The sequence below is a fragment of the Bidens hawaiensis genome, unplaced genomic scaffold (assembly GCF_021521415.1).
Source record: "Bidens hawaiensis isolate Kalapana, Puna unplaced genomic scaffold, B.hawaiensis_p1.1 tig00027993_1, whole genome shotgun sequence".
Lineage (NCBI taxonomy): Eukaryota > Viridiplantae > Streptophyta > Magnoliopsida > Asterales > Asteraceae > Bidens > Bidens hawaiensis.
In genome coordinates this window covers 145738-165547 of record NW_027494538.1, presented here as the reverse complement: position 1 = coordinate 165547, position 19810 = coordinate 145738, and the positions used below count along the sequence as shown (strand labels likewise).

Genomic DNA, 19810 nt, shown 5'->3' with positions numbered 1-19810 from the left:
CGGTAGCTGACACGCCTCAGCATTGCTTCCTTTGTCATGTTGAACATGACTAATAAACTAATATGGGCCGATGAGAATATACATTTACCTTCAGAGTTTCCCACATATGGTAGTTAACAGATCCATCCTGCACCGTCTTTCTTGAGATAACATTAGGATTCGATCGTGGTCGAACTGAATATTTTCCCACCGAATTTCCCATGTATGCTCGTTAGTTGAAGTGTTGTATCTAGATTTTCTTTATTGTGGTGGACACGCCAATAAAACCAATATGGGGCCATCTTTTATTACTTTTCCCACTATCCTTCACCTCCATCTGCCTTTTCTTAGAGTTCAAACCATCATCCCCAATTTTACCTATATGAATATTGTTTAATTGAGGATAATCGGGATAACCCTAAACTATCTTAAACTTATATTCTTTAATAACAGCTAGGGTTAGGCGTTTGACTATATGCTTCGACAGATGTGGACCCATTCCTTCAAAATCATCATATTCAACAAACCCAAGTGTTCATTTTGTGGTTCTTTAGGGTTCTTTAGTAATTGATGGATTCGGTGTAGTATTAGTTTCCACAACCTCATCTTCAACTTCGTTCTATGAAAGATCGATAGCCTCATCTATCACTTCATCATTAATTATGACACCACTAGCCAACTACTCCGGTCTCATTTAATTTGGGCCACATCTTCAAATAGTTGACATATTAGCTTATCTTGGGCAACATGTGACCTTTATTGGCTTTCCTTGTACTTTTTTTTTCTTCTCCATCACCTCTTTCATCAACATCATTAAAGCATCATGATCACATCATCATGGTTATACTCTTTATGATCCTCATATAATGGTTTAGAGTATTCATGGTGATGATAATATCTACTTATTGATAACTTACAAAAGTTGGCGTCTCGGGCCCATCACTGTCATACTATGTGACTCATAAAAGCATTGATAATCAGGTCGAGGAGATGAATAATTTTGGAACTGCCTGTTGTGAGCCTGCTGGTTGAAGTTCCCTTAGTTATAATTATATGGCTCGTAATAGATTTGAGGGTTTGGTGAAGGTGGTCATGATATGAATGTGGATAATCCGAATCATCAACCTCCATGACCTTAGGGGGTGTTTGGTACAGAGAATGGAATTGTAGAGAAATGGAATAGAGAAATGGAATTGCAGAGAAAGGGAATTTGTCTGGAGAATGAGAATTGACTGTTCTGTTTGGTAGTACAGAGATTTCAGTAGAGAAATATAGCTGAGAATCATTTCTCTTGTTTGGTACATAGAAAATAAACAGAGAATTATATCAACTTTATCATTAGCACAAGTATTTTTTTCATAACAAATATTTATTAAAAAATAAAAAACATATAAAAAGATGCATAAATTCCAACCAAAATATGCATTGATCAAACCAATTCACATACAAAACATAGTTTTTAAGCAAAAAATATCAACCATAGTTAAAACCAATTCACATACAAAACATACTTCAACCATACACAACTATCCCATTGAACCATCGGTATACAACTCGACCATCTCAATGGTTAAAAATAGTTAAAAATCTTTTCGGAGTTGAATACAAAAAAGGAACTGGAAACGAGGAACATACACCCGATAAATGCAAGGAAACAGAAAATGTTGACCGAGGTACGCATTGTATCTGAGACAGCATAACACCGTTTATGTCATAACGACTCAAAACTGGTTCTGCACCCACAGCTAAAATCTGGAAATGATCGAAACAACATAAGTAAAATAAACAAAGGGAAGATAACTTTCACATAGAGTATATGGCCCACAAACTAAAATAAATAAAAGTAGTTACTTGATTATCATCAAAGCATATATCTTGGATGCAAGCACGTGTCGTGATCCCTGAAATTCTTTCAGAAGCTGAAAGATTCCACACTGATAAATTTCGCCCAGACCCACATGCCTACAAATATATGTTCAGTATTACTTAAAAACTAAAACAGAAACACATGCGAAGGCATGTGGTCACAAAAAACTAGAATATATATAAAGATTGTTGCCTTACCAGCCACTTTTCATTAGCATCAAGAGCAATGCAACTGACATATGAAAAGAACTCTTTAGATTTCTTATCTTTTCCTGGCTCAATAACATTAGTACACTTTCCACTTCTGCAATCTGCAATAAACTAACCAAATTAAGAGTTGGCCGGTCGATAACTAATACCTATAATTCGATTGCAGAAACTATAAAAAATAGCAATCTAATTATTTAACCAAAGTGTTTTGGGATACGTACCCCAAATTCTGGCTGTTCCATCCTCTGAGCCAGTTATAATCTACAAACAGAGCAGTGGAAAACAAGATTAACTAACAGAATACATTAACTGAAAACAAAATTAAGTAAGAAGAGAAAAAAAACGTATCAGCATATACCTGATTACAAGAATTTCGGGCAACAACAGAACGTAGATAACCAGAATGCCCTTTGAAAGTCAGTTTGATTTTAGATTTCTCCTGAAAACGTATTGCACAACATAGAACTCCATTTATCCAAAAAGGGAAAAAGAAAACTAATCTCTGTATTTGATTATTTAATCACATTCAGGAAATACATACCACATCCCAACAATAGGCACATGAATCACCAGCAGCTGCACATATGGAACCTCCCTATGGTACATGAAAAATCAACTCAAATCTTACATACATGTTTATCTAGTTATAAATGCCAACAAATGTTTTTTTAAGGAAAAGCATACAGACCTGAGTATCAACAGCAATAGCATTAGTTTCAGGGATAGGAGAAAGTGCACCCCAAGGACCTCTGAGGAGAAGAAAAAAAACATTACTTAGAACTAAACTAACACACTCATAATTTATCATCGTTTTAAGTTTATGTGACTAACTTATGTTGAGGATTTGCTAAGTCAAGTTGCGGCTTCAAAAGGCCACCTGCAAGAATAATGTGTAGAGTGAATAAAAAGTGTATCAAGATTTTGTCAAAGAACGAATATATCACATTTATTGGACTGTAACTCAAAACTTAATAAAATGATAATGAATAGAATTTCGCGTGACAAACCATTATGCTTTGCTTCAAACATATCCATCCACTTCCATCCTCGAATCCGACCATCATCACCACAACTAAATAAAAACATAAGTTAACAGATATAAGACGATGTTAATCCAACATAAATTGTTTATGTAGGTTCCCGGACGGATCTTACACGGGATATCGCTATCTACGTAGGTGCGGAATCCCTGCGTAGGTAGTTACGAGCGTAGAATACGTAAGACAATCACACGCGATACAAACGAACACGTTATATATTATAACTTGAAACCCATCTATTACAGACTCTATCTCTCATCTATAGACTTGCTGAATTACACGTGATTGACCAAAACACTCACTCCTAAACCGTAAACCCGTAGGCTATATAAATACACGACAACTTCGCCTCAGGCGAAGTTGTCAGTAACTTCGCTCGTTGAACAAGTTCGCCTAGGCGAACTTGTCGACAACTTCGCTTGTTCAACAAGTTCGCCTAAGCGAACTTGTTGATAACTTCGCTTACATACATAAACATAAACTTAAACATAATTACATTACAGACTCGATTACAAACGCTAGACTATGAGCTACTGACATTTATGTACCAACAGACTCCCCCTTGGCAGTAGCTTCATATCTTGATCTTCAAAGCTTGTGTCTTGTAATCTCTCGTCTTCTCTCTTCATCTCTTCAAGCATGCACTCCCTGTCTAACACATACAGAAACCAACTTCTGGTACTTCTTAGCTTCTTCTTTCCAAGCAGGAATGTATAAAATCTTCTTAGCATGTAGTACCTGCAAGTCAGCTTGAGACAGATTGACTAAGTGCATAGGATCATACACTCTCATGATCTCTTGCTCATCTTCATCCTCCATGACCGCTTCAGCAGTTTCACAATCCACGTACCACCACTTCAAGTCTTTCAAGACGTTCTTGGGCATCACCTTCATCGGCACTTCTTTTAAATGACGGACTGGTTTATACTTCATAACCATCCATGGTTTGCCGTCTGCCCTCATCCCTCTATCTTTGTCTTCTACTAACTTCCCTTTCTGAGGCTTCAGAAGTTCAAACTTTTTATCTTTAATGGCCTCCTTCCAAACAATTTTCCCAATTACTCTCGCCATGTTATCATCGCTTCTGTTTATCAGCCCCAGTCTTGCTAAGTCTTTCACCTCACACTCCGGTAAGGTATTCAGGGATCTTAACATCTTCTTGAAGTACTGAATGCCGTCGTAACGTTTGATCACAAATAGTTTCAACTCTTCATCGTACAACCAGCATATGATTCCCTTCTTTGATTCTGCATATCCCTTTATATTATACGACTTTTTGAACATCGTCGGTACTGCTGGCTTCTTCGTCTTTACAAACCACTGAGCGCAGCCTTCCTTCCAGTTTGGCTGATCTTCCCACTCAGTGTTGTCAACCACAGCATCTTCACATATAGTCGACTGTTCAACCACAGGGATCTCATGCTCTACATTTTCTTCAACAATCTCTCCTTCTTCTATCACATTCTCAACCACAATTTCTGCACCAATCTTTTCGATCTCATCGATTGGCAGAACATCATCTTCATTTATCAACTCATCATCCTCTAACATATCGTCTATCTCTTTCAGCGCATCAATCATATCATCAACATCTTCATCATCACCAACAGCAACCACATCATCACCAGCGGCAGACTCCCCCTCAGCTGTGGAAGCCCCAAGAGCTATAGTAGTTCTTGGCAACTCACCACCTGCATCTTTCGATGCATTGGGATCATCGTCTCGGTCTTCTCTTCTTTTGGTCCTCAGCTCATCTCCTCTACAGCTCATCTCCCCCTGAGATGCCAGGAACACCTTCAAGGCATCTATTACTTTCCCGTGCTCAGCCAGGAGGGATGCCTGCAGTTGATTTGCTTCCACTAGGCTTTGAATAGTCTTGGACTGCTCAGCTACAATCCGCTCTAGTGAAGCTATTCGTTCCGAGTCTGAAGTGGGCGTGACCGCAGGTGGTACCGTACCCGATAACCCTGCAGTAGTGGTGACCGTTGACTCGACAAATCGTGCTACTACCACCGATGGAGTAAGCGTTTGAGGTGGTAGAGACACAATTGCTGGAGTCGACGTCTGAACGGCCGTGATCGATGGAATGTCAGCCGACGATGTAGCCACTACGGGAACAACCGTAGCGCTTGTACTCGATACCTGCACAGAGGTAGGAACAAAGGACATACCAGACAGGGCAGGTGGAGCAAAACGTACCAACCGTGAAGTCTCTCCATCTCCTACACCCATACATGTCCTTTCCCTTCGTGAACGCTTTCTCACCAGCTGCACAGCTTCTTCTTCATCATCTTCCTCGTCGTCGTCGTCAACAATTCTCTTTTGTTTCCCAACTGTTCTCTCATGCGTTACCATCATCCGTCTAGCCTCTTCCATCACATCATCAAAATCAGCTTGTGGACCCGAGACTTGAATATTCTCTTGAGGATCAACTCGGTCCATATCAAACATTCCTTGGCCTCCCAACATGGCATCAAGGTCAATCTCTGCAGCTGACACAGTAGCAGATACAGCAGGCGCAGCTGATACAGCCTGGGGTGCTGCCGCCTGTTGTGGTCTTGGGTCTCTGAACTCGTCCCCTGCCGCAGGCACATACTCCGGGTTTATAAGGTACCCAAAGAGCGGAGTATGCCTGGGACGCAGCTCAGGCTTGCTTCGTGCGCTGGAAGTGCGACACTGTGCAAAGATACGTTTTGTCACACTTTCCACGTATCGAATAGGGCGTCGTTGAGGCAGCGTCGGAGCCACATGATTGAAAATCATCTGTAGGAATCGTGGATACATTGTAAACCGCTCACGCGCCACAGCCCTTCGTTGCCTATCGATCTCGTAAAAGATCATCTGGCTGAAAGAATATCTTTTATTATAAGTCAACGCAGTCATAGCAGACTGCATTGTCGCACCCATACCATCAGTGCCTGCCTTCCGTCCTGACATACATACGATCATGACGTGCATAAGGAAGCGCCACTGATCTAAAAGGAATCCCTTCCTCCGTTGAGTGTCCCCTAAGAGACCAGAATACCCCATCCTGAGGAACGCCCCATCACGGAATGGCGCAACAAACTCCGTTGGGTCATCCCTCGTCTCTTCACCAAACTGCAACGCCACCCGTATTTGTTCAGAAGAAAACTGAACAACTTGACCGTTTACGGTGGCTCGCATAACCGGAGGCTCAACCCGGCAATCGTACTCTACCGTCTCCCAAAAGTCTTCAATATTCGGTAGGGAAATAGGCAGGGTAGTTGTTATTGCGTGATATATCCGTGAGCACAGGAGAAAAGTAATTATCTCCCTGTAGTCCTCCACGCCCTTTGCATCTGGGTCAAGTGTTATGAACTGGTTATGAGCTGGGAAGAATTGTCTGTGATCATCACCGTCATCGCCTACACCTCCTGCACCTCCAACAGCAGCCATATCTGCACTAAACGAACCAAGTTAGATAAACGTTTAAGTTGTACACAAGTTCGCTTGATTACCAGGAGCGAAGTTGTGATCAAACCTGTATAGGCGAAGTTAAAGGTGAGGCGAAGTTGGGAACAACTTCGCTTCATCTTTAAGTTCGTCTAATTAATTCTAAGTAAAATGGTCTGGGCGAAGTTAGTGATAACTTCGCCTCTTCACAACATCGCCTCAGGCGAAGATAAGGGTTAGGCGAAATTAAGTCTCAGGCGAAGTTGCGGATAACTTCGCCTCAGGCGAAATTAAGCCCCAGGCGAAGTTGCGGATAACTTCGCCTAAACCCTAACTTCGCCTGCATCAGAATAGGCGACTGTTAGGATTCTGACAGCCGGAATCCGATGATTCGGCAAAGTTTGACGATCCAGGAGACTCTAACACATGATATTACGGATGGTTAGATGAAAAGATTGTCCATGAACACGTAATACAAGTTTGTAAATCTCGGTTTTGAAAGGTCACCGGACCGAGGTCACGAAACCGTTCAAAACGACCTATGAAAAGCATCACTGTCTTTGGATATACGGTTAATCGATAACACACACCTTGAATCTATTGAACGAAACGGAGAAAAAGGATCGAAATCGGAAACGAATCAAGTTCGCCGGATAATAGTTAAGTTCGCCGGGTTTCTTGGAACAACTTCGCTGATATTTTGAAATAATGAATATTTTACTGTTTGAAATCCTTATATAGGGTCAGAGTTGGTCAGGCGAAGTTACGGATAACTTCGCCTAGGCGAAGTTATCCACAAGTTCGCCTGATTCAACAACTTCGCCTATATTTTCATAACCAAACCTTATAATTTTGAACAATTTGAATTAACTCTTTAAAAACTTTCCTTTAAGAAATAAACGACATGATCAATTCTAAGTAACCAGTTAAAAAATCATAAAGCTATCTAAGTACAAAAACTTAATAAATTTAAAGTATAAGGGATCAAATTTCAGTCTCAATAGGGACTGCTACGTTTTAGAAAAGATCCGAACAGGAATCATACTAACTACGTGACTGTCACATAGATCCGTGTTTAGCTGTATTATGACATATAGAGACAGGTTGTAAGCAGGTAATATACCGCAGAATCCTCTTCACATAGATCCGTGTCGACTTCCGACTCTGATTGCACCCTCCATAATCAGAATCCGTATAAGCAACCAGTTCCACGTCTCCTCCCTTCGGGTACCACAACCCTAGCTTCGGCTTGCCTTTGAGATACCGCAGAATCCTCTTCACACCCTTCATGTGAGATTCCTTTGGGTTTGCCTGAAAACGAGCACAAAGACAAACAGCAAACATTATATCAGGCCTAGAAGCAGTCAAATACATCAAAGAACCTATTATAGCCCGATACTGAGTTGGGTCCACATCTGCGTCACCGTCTATTTCAGCTCCCAACTTGTGGTTGACGCAAATTGGAGTGTCAAATGGAGAAGAGTCCTCCATCTTGAAGCGCTTGAGGACATCATGAACATATTTTGTTTGATGAATGAACATCCCATCCTTCTTTTGATCAACCTGCAATCCTAAAAAGAACGTTAGTTCACCCATAGCACTCATCTCAAATCTTTTCTTCATGACGGCCTCAAATTCCTGACACATGGAGACTCTTGATGCAGCAAATATGATGTCATCCACGTAGACTTGAACTAGCAGGAAGTCACTTCCATCTCTCTTCGCAAACAGTGTGCTGTCAATCAAACCCCTTTCAAAACCATTCTCTAGCAAGTAGTCCGATAACGTTGAATACCAGGCACGAGGTGCCTGATGTAATCCATACAGCGCATTGCTCAACTTGTACACGTGATCAGGAAAGTCTGGGTCAGGAAAACCCGGAGGTTGCTCAACATACACAACCTCATCAACTTTCCCATTGAGGAACGCACTCTTCACGTCCAACTGAAACACTTTCATCTTCTTAAAAGCAGCAAACGCCAAAAACAATCTTATCGCTTCCAACCTGGCCACCGGAGCGAACACTTCATTATAATCTATCCCCTCTTGCTGATTAAAACCTTTAACGACCAGCCTCGCCTTGTTTCTTATAATAATCCCCTTTTCATCTCTCTTGCACTTAAACACCCATTTTGTGCCTATCGAATGCACATTCCTTGGTTTTTCAACCAAAGTCCAAACTTCCATCTTCTTAAATTGAGCCAACTCTTCTTGCATGGCCTCGACCCACGAGCTGTCCTTAAGAGCCATTTGATAATTTTTCGGTTCAATCTGGCTAATAAAGCATGAGTACAAACATTCGTTCATTATACCCGTTTCCTTAATGCTTGTATAAACACAGGTGTGCTCATTCAAGCTACTTCTGGTTTGTACACCGGAGGACACATCACCTATAACATTCTCCAAAGGGTGTTCTTTGTGAATTCTCGTGGTCGGAACAGCACCGACATGCAAATTATCTTCTAAATTAGAAGAGAGCTCATCAATGGTTGTTTATGGCTGAGAGTGAAATGGATTGATAAACTCTTCTTCAGGAGAGACAGCAGGGGAAACGATAGAATTTGATGAGGAAGGTTGACAATCATCAAATAGCTGCCTATGAGCCAAATTTTCCTCCTCATCTAGAATCATCTTCGTAGCAACACGTTCTTCTTCTTCTGTACAAAACAAATCAGGTATGTTAAAAGACTTGAAGAGCCTATCATAGTCGAAAATCCCAGGAGGTCCGATGCTCGGTCTTGGCGATCTGTAACTCGTAATGTCGGTGTTACATACCACCACAACCTTGCCGTTCGTTGTATTAAAGACACGCCTGTTGGGAGTCCCAACTTCATAGCCAACTAAGATTCCTTCATCGGCTGCTTCACCAAACTTTGAATGTGCCTTTAAAATTGAACACGGGGACCCGAAAGCTTCAAGTCCACACAAATTGGGCTTTCTCCCATGCATAAGCTCGTAGCATGTTTTATTAAGTCTTTTTACCGTTAAAACTCTATTCAGTACATAGCAAGCTGTAGAAACAGCTTCAGCCCAGAACACCACCGGAAGCTTCGAATCAGCCAACATAGTTCTGGCTCCTTCAATTAAAGTTCTATTCTTCCTTTCAGCCACTCCATTCTGTTGCGGAGTACACGGAGCGCTGAATTGGTGTTCAATCCCTCTTGACAGACAGAAGATCTCCATTTCAAAATTTTTAAACTCGGAACCATTGTCACTTCTGATGAACTTCACTCGTTTATCCATAATGTTCTCAACTTTGGTAATCAGATTCTTCACCATTTGAGCCGTTTGGTCCTTTGATTTCAGGAAGTATACCCACGAGTATCGTGAGTAGTCATCAGTGATCACCAAGCAATAAGTTGTACCACCTAGACTTCTTATATTCACAGGACCGAAGAGATCCATGTGAAGCAGCTCTAGTGTACTGGCAATTGAATTTACTTTCTTGGTGAGATGGGACTTCTTGTGCTGCTTTCCCTTTTTGCACGCAAGACATTTGTCTTCAAAATTGAAACTTTTTAAGGGAACACCCAACACAAGCCCATGTCTGACAATATGGTTCATCTTCCGAAGATGAATGTGCCCCATTCTCCTGTGCCACAGTTCAGATTCCGATTCGCTTGCTTTCGTCAAAAGGCACGATTCTTCCGTTGACATTTCAGTTGAACTTAAATCCATCATATACGTATTTCGTTCACGTGGAGCCTTCATTACTATCCACTCCTCTGGTATTTGAAAACCAGGCTTCAACACAATCGCATCAGTCTTCGTGAAGTGTACGGTATAATCTTTATCATAAATCTGCGACACACTCAGAAGATTGTGCTTCAGTTCTTCAACAAAGTTCACATTTTCTAACGTCATCTTCCCGTTAGTTACCGTACCCCTTCCTGTTATTTTGCCTCCACTCTCACCGGCAAAACTGACTCTTGCTCCTTGAACAGGTTTTAAATCTTGTAACAAATCCTTGTTACCAGTCATGTGCCGGGAACAGCCGCTGTCCACAACCCAAAGATTATTGGAAGCCCTGTTCAACTGTTCCTACACAAACAAAAGAGATTATTAAAATTTGGGGACCCAAGACCTCTTGGTCTTGGGTCGATTAACCTTCTTAACAGAACTCACACACCTTGGCTGACCAAAATTAGCATTAGATAAATTTCCACGAGTCCTAACAGGATACCTCCTTGGAGACTGATAGTGAGGCCAACCAAACCGACGAACATTAAAAGAATCAAAAGAATTATAGCATTTGGTTTGGTTATTAGTAGTGTAAAACCGAGATGTGTTTCTTTGAAAACCTGTATTATCTCTCAAATTTGAATGGTTTTCATTTTTAACATTTAAACGATTACCAAAAACCTTAGTCTCAGTTTTCGAGGGCCTCACCTCTCTGAAACGCTGCTTCAGAGGGCAATCAGCAACAAGGTGCCCTGTTTGATTACATCTAAAACAACACCTATGTTCAGCTTTCTTTTCAGCAGATGTTTTAGATGTGGAGGCAGTATTACCAACCGTACGTCTCACATAAGGTGGGACATATGGGTTGAGTGGAGTACTCCTTTTAGTTGAATTAACTTTTTCTCCACTAGTGGGTAACACTTCCTTCTCTTTTGTCTTACCCGACTCGGATGACTTATCCGAATCAGATGAGACTGGACTTGAAATAGAAATTTTAACTTTTGAGACAGGCGAACTTGTTTCGCCTTTACTAATTTCCGGTACTCTACCAGTTTCCTTAGCAGGACCTGTCTGATCAGCTACAAAATTAACAGATTCATGAACACTAGGATTGAAAGTATAATTATGGTTATAAGGTGGTGGAACCTCATGGTAACCAATTCCTCCCCTCTTAGGTGAGGAACCTTGATCACTAACTAGGTGATCAAGAATAGCAGAGGAATTCCGGAATTGCTCCAGTTTCCTATTTAGTTCCACCACTTTTACCTGGTGATCAGCAATCTGTTTTTCTTTCTCAGCAATTAACTTGGTTTTCTCTTCTAAAACCTCGTAGCTTAGATCGATCACATCAATTTTTTCAGCTAATTTTGTTTTTAAACTTTTAACGTCTTTTTCACAAGCTTTAATTTTTATTTTATAATTATTTTCTCTTGTCTTTGTGAAGTGATGATCTTCTTTCAAGGTTTTAAATTCGGCATCCAACTTAACATACTGATCAGTAATTGTAGCAAGCTGTTCAGACAAGTTCTCACATTTAGTACAGATAGGTTTAGTACATACCTCGGAGTTCTGGTCATTAGCCATGAAAGCTTTTTCATTTTCAGCAGCTTTCATACATTCTTCAGCTGCAACCTTCGCCATGTGTGCCTGCTCAAAGAGTTCTCCAGAGAACATGTTCCAGTTGTATTCACCAGCATCAGACATCATGGCATTATCCCCATTGTTATTTCCACTTTGCTGTGTAGTCCTCCCCTGACTACGTTCTACACGTGCATTAGTGCACTCCTTTGCAAAGTGTCCATTTTGTTGACAATTGTAACACCTCACCCTTGACTTATCAAATCCTGGCTTTCCACCTACGAACTTTCTGCCAGTCTTCTTCATGAAACGCTTCACTCTTCTGACTATCATCGCCATCTGCCACTGCAGATCCATCTCCTCCAGATCATCAGGATCGATCTGGTTATAGTCTTCTTCCAAAGCAGCAGGGTCCACAATCTTCCCTTGTATGTAGTTCTCGTAAGAAGCAATAAAAGATGCATAGAGTGCAAACTGCTCTTCAGCAGATTTGACACTCATTGGCATCTTAGTGTAGTTATTGCTTGAGGCACTGGGAGAGAAACTACTCTTGGATGCTTGAGGTTTCGAAGCACTTGATCCTCCAGCAACAAAGCAAACATCACCGTTCATGTTTACTGACACATTTCCTTAATGAGAAGAGTTAGAACCTGACTCTCCTTTGGAGTAGTAAGCAGCAGATTCAGACTTCGAACTTGAGCCTGAGATAACTTTGGCACCATACATACCAGGGTCTTGAACCTGATCCGTTGGTGTCTCTTTACGAACCATATTAAGCTCAAAGGTTCTGAGCTTGTTTACTGCTGTCTCCAAGTCATAATTAGGAAAGTCTTTGTCTTCCCTCATTAGAACAGTGTACATTTCCCACTTCGGTGGGAGAGCATCGAGAAGCTTCTCAACTATTTCCTCCTCTCTGTAAGCAATAGAATAGTTGTTCAGCTCGGTCATTAGATGATAATATCGGGTGATAATATCATCGAGCTATTCGTTCTTCAAATGCTTGAAGACAGAGAACTGGGTCTTTAACAGCTTAATCTTCGAGGCACGAATACCCACGTTCCCTTCGAATCTATTCTCAAGAGCATCCCAAAGCTCTCGTGCAGAAGTGTACTTCCGGAATGTATGGAGAATCTCTTGAGGAAGAGCCATAGTAATTGCAGCATGGGCCTTGCTCTCGGCCTCATACATCTTCTTCTCTTCTTCCTCCATCTTGCTGTACTTCTTTATCACATCCCGACCTTCGTATTCCATTGTCGGTGGAATATATCCATCCTGGATGCACACCCACATCTTTGCATCCTGGTATTTAATATACTAAATGAACCTATCCTTCCACGCCACAAAGTCGGTTCCTTTCATCAACCTTGGGGCCTTAGTAGCCGACCCCGTTTCAACTTCCATTTTGATTAACTCTGAGATGTTAATCGGCGACATCTTCTCGAAAACAAGAAAAACCCGAAAAAACAAAAATTCTTCCGAACAGTACAATAGGCGAAGTTAAGGATACCTTCGCTTAAGTGTTAACTTCGCTGGAAAATCCTTAAATTCGCGTGACTTGGCGAAGTTGATAATAACTTCGCTTAAGATAAGCGAACTTAGGAGGTAAGCGAAGTTGAGGATAACTTCGCTTAGGCGAACTTATGAGGTAGGCGAAGTTGTGGATAACTTCGCTCAACCTTATATCTTCGCTGAAACCCTACTTCCAGCGTCGGCAACTTCGCCTGAAGAACAACAACTTCGCCCGAAGAACACTGAAAATATTCAGATCTGTTTTCGACGATTTAGCAGTTTCCGGTCGGTGTGACGGCTTGAATATGACTGTATAAGGTGAGTATAGCACAATATCAACGAAAACGCGTCCCGCGAATAGGTCAAACGAGACGTTTTCTACACCCGCGTGAAATCCCGAACCACACAATCGAGCCAAAGCTATGATACCAATTGTAGGTTCCCGGACGGATCTTACACGGGATATCGCTATCTACGTAGGTGCGGAATCCCTGCGTAGGTAGTTACGAGCGTAGAATACGTAAAACAATCACACGCGATACAAACGAACACGTTATATAATATAACTTGAAACACGTCTATTACAGACTCTATCTCTCGTCTATAGACTTGCTGAATTACACGTGATTAACCAAAACTCTCACTCCTAAACCGTAAACCCGTAGGCTATATAAATACACGACAACTTCGCCTCAGGCGAAGTTGTCAGTAACTTCGCTCGTTGAACAAGTTCGCCTAGGCGAACTTGTCGACAACTTCGCTTGTTCAACAAGTTCGCCTAAGCGAACTTGTTGATAACTTCGCTTACATACATAAACATAAACTTAAACATAATTACATTACAGACTCGATTACAAACGCTAGACTATGAGCTACTGACATTTATGTACCAACAGTTTACAGAACGAGCATGAGAAAGACATTATCTTAATAACAACTAGTTCTAAGTAATTCTACAGCGTTCATCAATTTATCTTTTCCGACCAAGGGAACATATCATCAATCCGGGAATATGGTCCACTTTAGGAAATAATAGTTTGTATTGTTCTCAAAGTAAAATAGTTATACTTTTTCTTACAAACTAGACTTGATTGTTGAATGGATACTATGAAAACTAAACAAGTCTAAACAAACAAGCAAACAAAAAGGAATTGCCGACACATAATAAGTATATAACTAGCAAGCATCATTAGATGTTTACCTCAACAGCAAGGAATCTTCAGCATCGCCATAGAACTTGACATCATAAGTAGGCCCATCGTGTCCATTAATTAAACAATCTGGTTCAGCTACAAATAAACTAAAGAAAACTACCATAAGCAAGCCGCAAATACACACCCTCATTAAGGGGGTGTTTGGAATCACAATTTTAAAATTTGAAAGTGATCATATGTAAGGACTAATCAAAATCAGATACTCAATCATGATCATAGAACATGAAGCTGTAACAATAATAATAATCACATATTCAACAAACACAATCTAAATGCATCCTCAAAAGGCTTTGTATAATCACTTTCAATTCATAAACTATGCAGTCGATATAGGTGATATATCACCTATATCAGTTATCGGTCCCTTGGTAAAATATTGGCCAGAATATCAGTACCGATTATATCGGCGATATTGATTGATATATCACCGATATTCCCTATATCAGTGTTTAAATTCTTCATTATCCATTTTTAGTGCTCAATGTTAGTATTTTAAGTCTTAATTAGTTCCTACTTGCCACAATGGTTAGTGTTTTGGCAGTTGCAAAAGGTTAATCTGTTAATAGTAAGAGAATATATTGAATTTTACATGATATTAGAATTAGCGAAATCCCATCGCGATGATCGATATCTCAAATATCAATCCTTGACCGATATCCGATATTTATCCGCATTCACTACTTAATTCATAAATAAACAATCATAAAATATAAACTACTTACTTTTGAGCCCTAGAACTCCCAACAGCTGGTGACTGTAAGCAAAAGCAAAGAAATGCATATAAAATTGGTTGGCAAGTATAAAAAAATTAGAGAGTAATAGCAGATTGATGTAACTACAACATACGACGGAGGATATTAGAGAGGATAGCGAATACGATGCGATTGAACCGTCGCTAGAGGCGGCGACGATGTAATTAGGGTTTCGGTCATCAGTAGTAGACGGAGGAGAGAAGACCGTACGGAAGATGGTGAGTGAACTGGATTCCAGGTCATCTAGTATGCTGTCTCTGTAGGCATCTTAAAAATGGCCGTGGAGGAGTTGAGACTGAATGAAAGATGGGAGAAATGAAGGAGGAAAATGGGAGAAATGAAAGCAGAGAAATCCAATTCTCCGCATTTTTTAGAGAAACAAAATCAGAGAAATGGAAATGGTTTATTTCCATTTCTCACCTCTTTCTTTCATAAACAAACAAGAGAATTCTTTCCAATTCCATTTCTCACCCCTCAATTCCCTCTACCAAACACCCCCTTATATCCTTCACGTGGTTCATAAACCCAACTCTACGTCATCCCGAGCAACCTGAACATATGAGACACACAAATACCGAACGTAAAACTGACAAAAATAAAAGAATACTGAAAGTAAACATAAAAATAAACCAGCACTTTACGCGTTGATTCCCCAACAACGATGCCATTTTGATTTATATGTCGTGCTCTAATAAAATACAAGTATTTTATTTAATTAACTAAAATACCTATAACTAGTATGGGAAGTAATGTCGTCTCCATAAGGAATTAAGGGAAAGTGAAAGTAAAACTCATATTTTATTAATTACTAAACTAGGCAATAAGTCGATGTCAAGCGGTTTCAAAAGGAATTTTCATAAAACATTATTACTTTAACTTGTAAACAATTATGAGAAACATAATTCACTTCAGGTTTAGGTAACGCGATAACAAACAAATCACATATTCAATTAAGTTGATTGCGTAGTAATTGCTAGACCTAGTAGTTTGCTTGTGATGACAAACAAAACCCTATTCAATTTGTTCACACAACTGGACGTGACCTACCCAATTACCAATTTATATTATGAAAATCAAGTGTTAAGCAATGACTAACGATTATTGGTTCAATGACACAAGAACCGAGTCCTAAATGTTGATGAACAAAACCTAATAGTTGATGCAATATTTGATAACCAAAAACACAAACTGTTTAAACAATCAATTGATAAATCGAACAAGATCAAATAAAAAAACTCAATCAAGTTCTTATCATTAACGCACATAGAATCGGATCAAAGTTAGTGTCTACAAAACCCTAGCCTAAAGTGAACACAATGGTTTAGCCTGGCATCGGCAATACGAATGACTCATTTATTTGATAAAAGGATGGAAGCATGTGACGATCTAACGAACCGAGGTCTCAAGGATGATGCAAAATCGTCCTAGGGTTCTTCAGTAGCTGCTGAAATAGATGATATCTCGAATGGGGGTTGAAAATCGATTATAACACAAACTAGGTTTTTTTCCCATTTTATAAAATCCTTCGTGTAGCGCGAAGGACTTTCCCCATCAGTTCGTGTCGCGCAAATAAATAAGACGACATAATTAGATTTTATCATGGAGAAACCCAAAATTCATATATTAAGGGTCCCACAACTCATTTTCTAAGCCGAGGTATGTCCATTTTACTTCTAAACGTTCGCGAATCACTTTTGAACTCCACCCAAACTTCAAAGCAGGCATGAAATAGGCTCCAAATAGTATCTTTAATGCTCATACACCTAAAATACACAAGCAAGCTTGAAGTACCAATGTTCACACTATATTTAAACTAAAACAAAACAATTTATATAATAATTTACAGAATTTATACCCGACCATCACATTCCCACACTTATCATTTGCTTTCCCTCAAGCAAACTATCATGAAACACATACACCTCGATCAATCATCAATTATTATCATTAATACTAGTAAGGTATAAGGTCATACCCAGGTACCAAGACTGACACTTTCAATATTGATAACCCACCAAATAATTTGACAATGCATTAAAAAACAACAAAAGCACGCAAACAAGTTTACCTTGTTTCCGGTTAAGACACACATGTTCACACCCCTCATAAATATAATATCTCTCCTCTCATATTAAATATGCACTAAAAAAGTGTGTTAGTATCTCTCTGCCTTCAATGAGTATGAACATAATGTAATAAGCTTGCAAGCCGGTCATATCTCCACCCATTACCCACTGGTTGCATAAACTTTAGGACTATGATTTTGTTGTGGCTTAGATTTAGGTAAGAAATACAATTTATAAAGTGACTTATGGTGGATGAAAATCAATTTATTCAAACAACTAAAGAAACAATCAAAACTACTTAGTGATTGTTACAACAAATAGTGACTTCAAAGATTAACTCGTTTTGAGCTTTTCTTTAATTTTTCATTTTTTTTTGTAACAAAACTTTTTGTTGTTTTAGTAGTAAACAAGGTGAAGACGTTTTGTTCAATTCACTGGCTAGATGTGGCATAGGTTCGATGACTCCTCCTATCTTTCTTTCTCCGTTTGTTTGCTATATGGGCAAGCTAAAAAACATGTGTTCCTCGCTCAGTTTTCTCTCATACATTATTCATCTTCAACTGAGATTTTCTGGCCTATTTCTTTCTTTATACGCGTCTGTATGAGAGAGAACATCATCATCATTCGCTCACTCCCAATCTAATTTTCGGCAACGCAATAATAAAATATGATACTTGGGAACCCGTATCCATGGGGTTTCTTTAGAGAGAAATATATTTGCCCAAGCGATAGCGACCTGTGCGGCCTTCTATCTATTTTTCTTTTTTGTTTCACTCAATGATAGTGAGCTCAACCTTATCGATTGCTAAATGTCATCGATTTAACTTTTTAGGTTGTCGAAGGTTGTAGCTGTGTTCTGTTTACAAACGACCATGCGGAACTGACGGTGGTCTTCCATGGAGGTTAAACTATTTTACAGTTATCTTTCTTGCCTTTTAGGGTTTTCATTTTATTCTTTAAGTTACTTTGATATTTGGTATAATCATTCACTTATATTGAGTCAAGGCTCATTTGAGAGTTAAGACGTAATTCAGTTTTCGTAATTTGATGTTGGATTAATTTCAAGATGTGATTATACACTTAATGTAACAGTTCATTTTAATTGTTGCGTAAAGGATTTTACAATGCCATGTGTAAGTTGTGTTCTCAACTTTGTTTCTCATGCGGGTTGTCACTTGAATCTTATGTTTGGGCCACGATGATTGTCCGTTATTTGGAAGGGTTACATTATGTTGCAACTATAACAGATATGTGAGCCTTAAACTTATACATTTTGTTTTTCTTTGACATATACCCTACGCAAAAAGGTATTTGGCATTGGTTGTTTTGGTTTGGGTGCATTTGTGTTACGGGTGTTGACCTCAAGTTCTGCTGTTTCCAGATTTCATATCGGAACCTTAGGTGATAGTCATGTGATTTTGGCAGTAGCAAGGCGAGAGTATGTGCTTCATTTTCATGTTGATACCATGGAGACAGTTGCGACCTTGATTTATAATTTTGTTGGTTTCTATTTCGGAGCTCATGGTGATGGTTTTCTGATGGTGACAATTGTCGGGTCCCATTTCAGCTGTAGCGACATTGGTGTGATGGTCGTTAGATGTGACTGTTGTGCCAAAGTGGTGGAATGTTATTGTGGTGATTGCAAATGATTCAATCTGTTTACACGATTCTTGGTTGTCTATCTTTCCCGAATTCGGATTCCGAACCATAAACGTAGCTCCTTTTTCGGGATGTAATATCTGAGCCTCAGAATATTTTGTGATTTTAGTTTATTTCTTCGGTTTGTATTGCTGTTTGTTACATTATGCGGGGGTTCTTATGCTATTTTGGGAATAATTGCTATGCAACACACAGAACGAATGAGAATTAATTTATTAAAAAGATGCGACCATTATATGACACTACGGGTACTATACACCAAATTCTTATAACTGTTCTCTAGTTATTAGATTTAAGGATTATGTTTACGCTTTTTCACATGTGTTCATTTCTTGATTCTAGGTGAGTTAGCTGATAGTCAAGTGCCAGTCATGCTGCAGTTACACTTGAATGGAGGACAAAGTGGTAGTTGTTGGTACTCTGGTGTAGTCAAGTTGGTTTTAACTGTTAATTGGTTTAGGTCTTTACCTGTAAATGGGGTGCAAAATTAAATCTTAATTATGTAATAGTCTGGGCTGTATAATTTGGGATGTTTGTAAACTCATATGAGAAGTCTTTGTTTTATAGTGATCCCAAACCAAAGTTTTTGTTGCAAATTTTGAATTTGAGTATTTGTTTAATGTTTAAATATACGTCGTGTTTGTAGTGTGCGCATATAATGTATATATGTGTGAGCCATATATCCATATGTGTGTTTTGAGGCATTTGAGGTAATTAATCATTATTTTTCATAAACTGTGTTGCACAAATTGATTCTTTGTTATCGTTTAAGGTTTGGGAGGTAAATGTTGCTAAAGTGACAATTAGCCCGGTTTATTGTCTTCCCTTTTAGGTTAGTCATT

At 39.5% G+C, this 19810-nt stretch overlaps 1 protein-coding gene across 1 annotated transcript; it reads right to left on the bottom strand.

Annotated features, from left to right (window-relative positions):
• Positions 1–1542: 1542 nt before the first annotated feature.
• Positions 1543–19018, bottom strand: LOC143576103 (THO complex subunit 6-like). The gene is made up of 13 exons (XM_077060289.1): positions 18775–19018; positions 15338–15510; positions 15214–15245; positions 14479–14577; positions 3063–3127; positions 2887–2932; positions 2744–2804; positions 2597–2650; positions 2414–2494; positions 2277–2316; positions 2044–2156; positions 1831–1941; positions 1543–1731 (listed from the first exon to the last, which is right to left on the bottom strand). The coding sequence occupies exons 1-13, from the start codon at positions 19016–19018 to the stop codon at positions 1543–1545; spliced, it is 1308 nt and encodes a 435-aa protein (XP_076916404.1).
• Positions 19019–19810: the final 792 nt, after the last annotated feature.

Excerpts from the sequence above, each read along its gene's own strand:
- LOC143576103 (XM_077060289.1), bottom strand. The coding sequence starts at position 19,018 with ATGGTTCGGAATCCGAATTCGGGAAAGATAGACAACCAAGAATCGTGT. Across the intron at positions 2,933-3,062 it reads GTTTGAAGCAAAGCATAATG|GTGGCCTTTTGAAGCCGCAA; the intron begins GTTTGTCACGCG and ends TTATTCTTGCAG. Across the intron at positions 2,157-2,276 it reads TGGAACAGCCAGAATTTGGG|ATTGCAGAAGTGGAAAGTGT; the intron begins GTACGTATCCCA and ends AGTTTATTGCAG.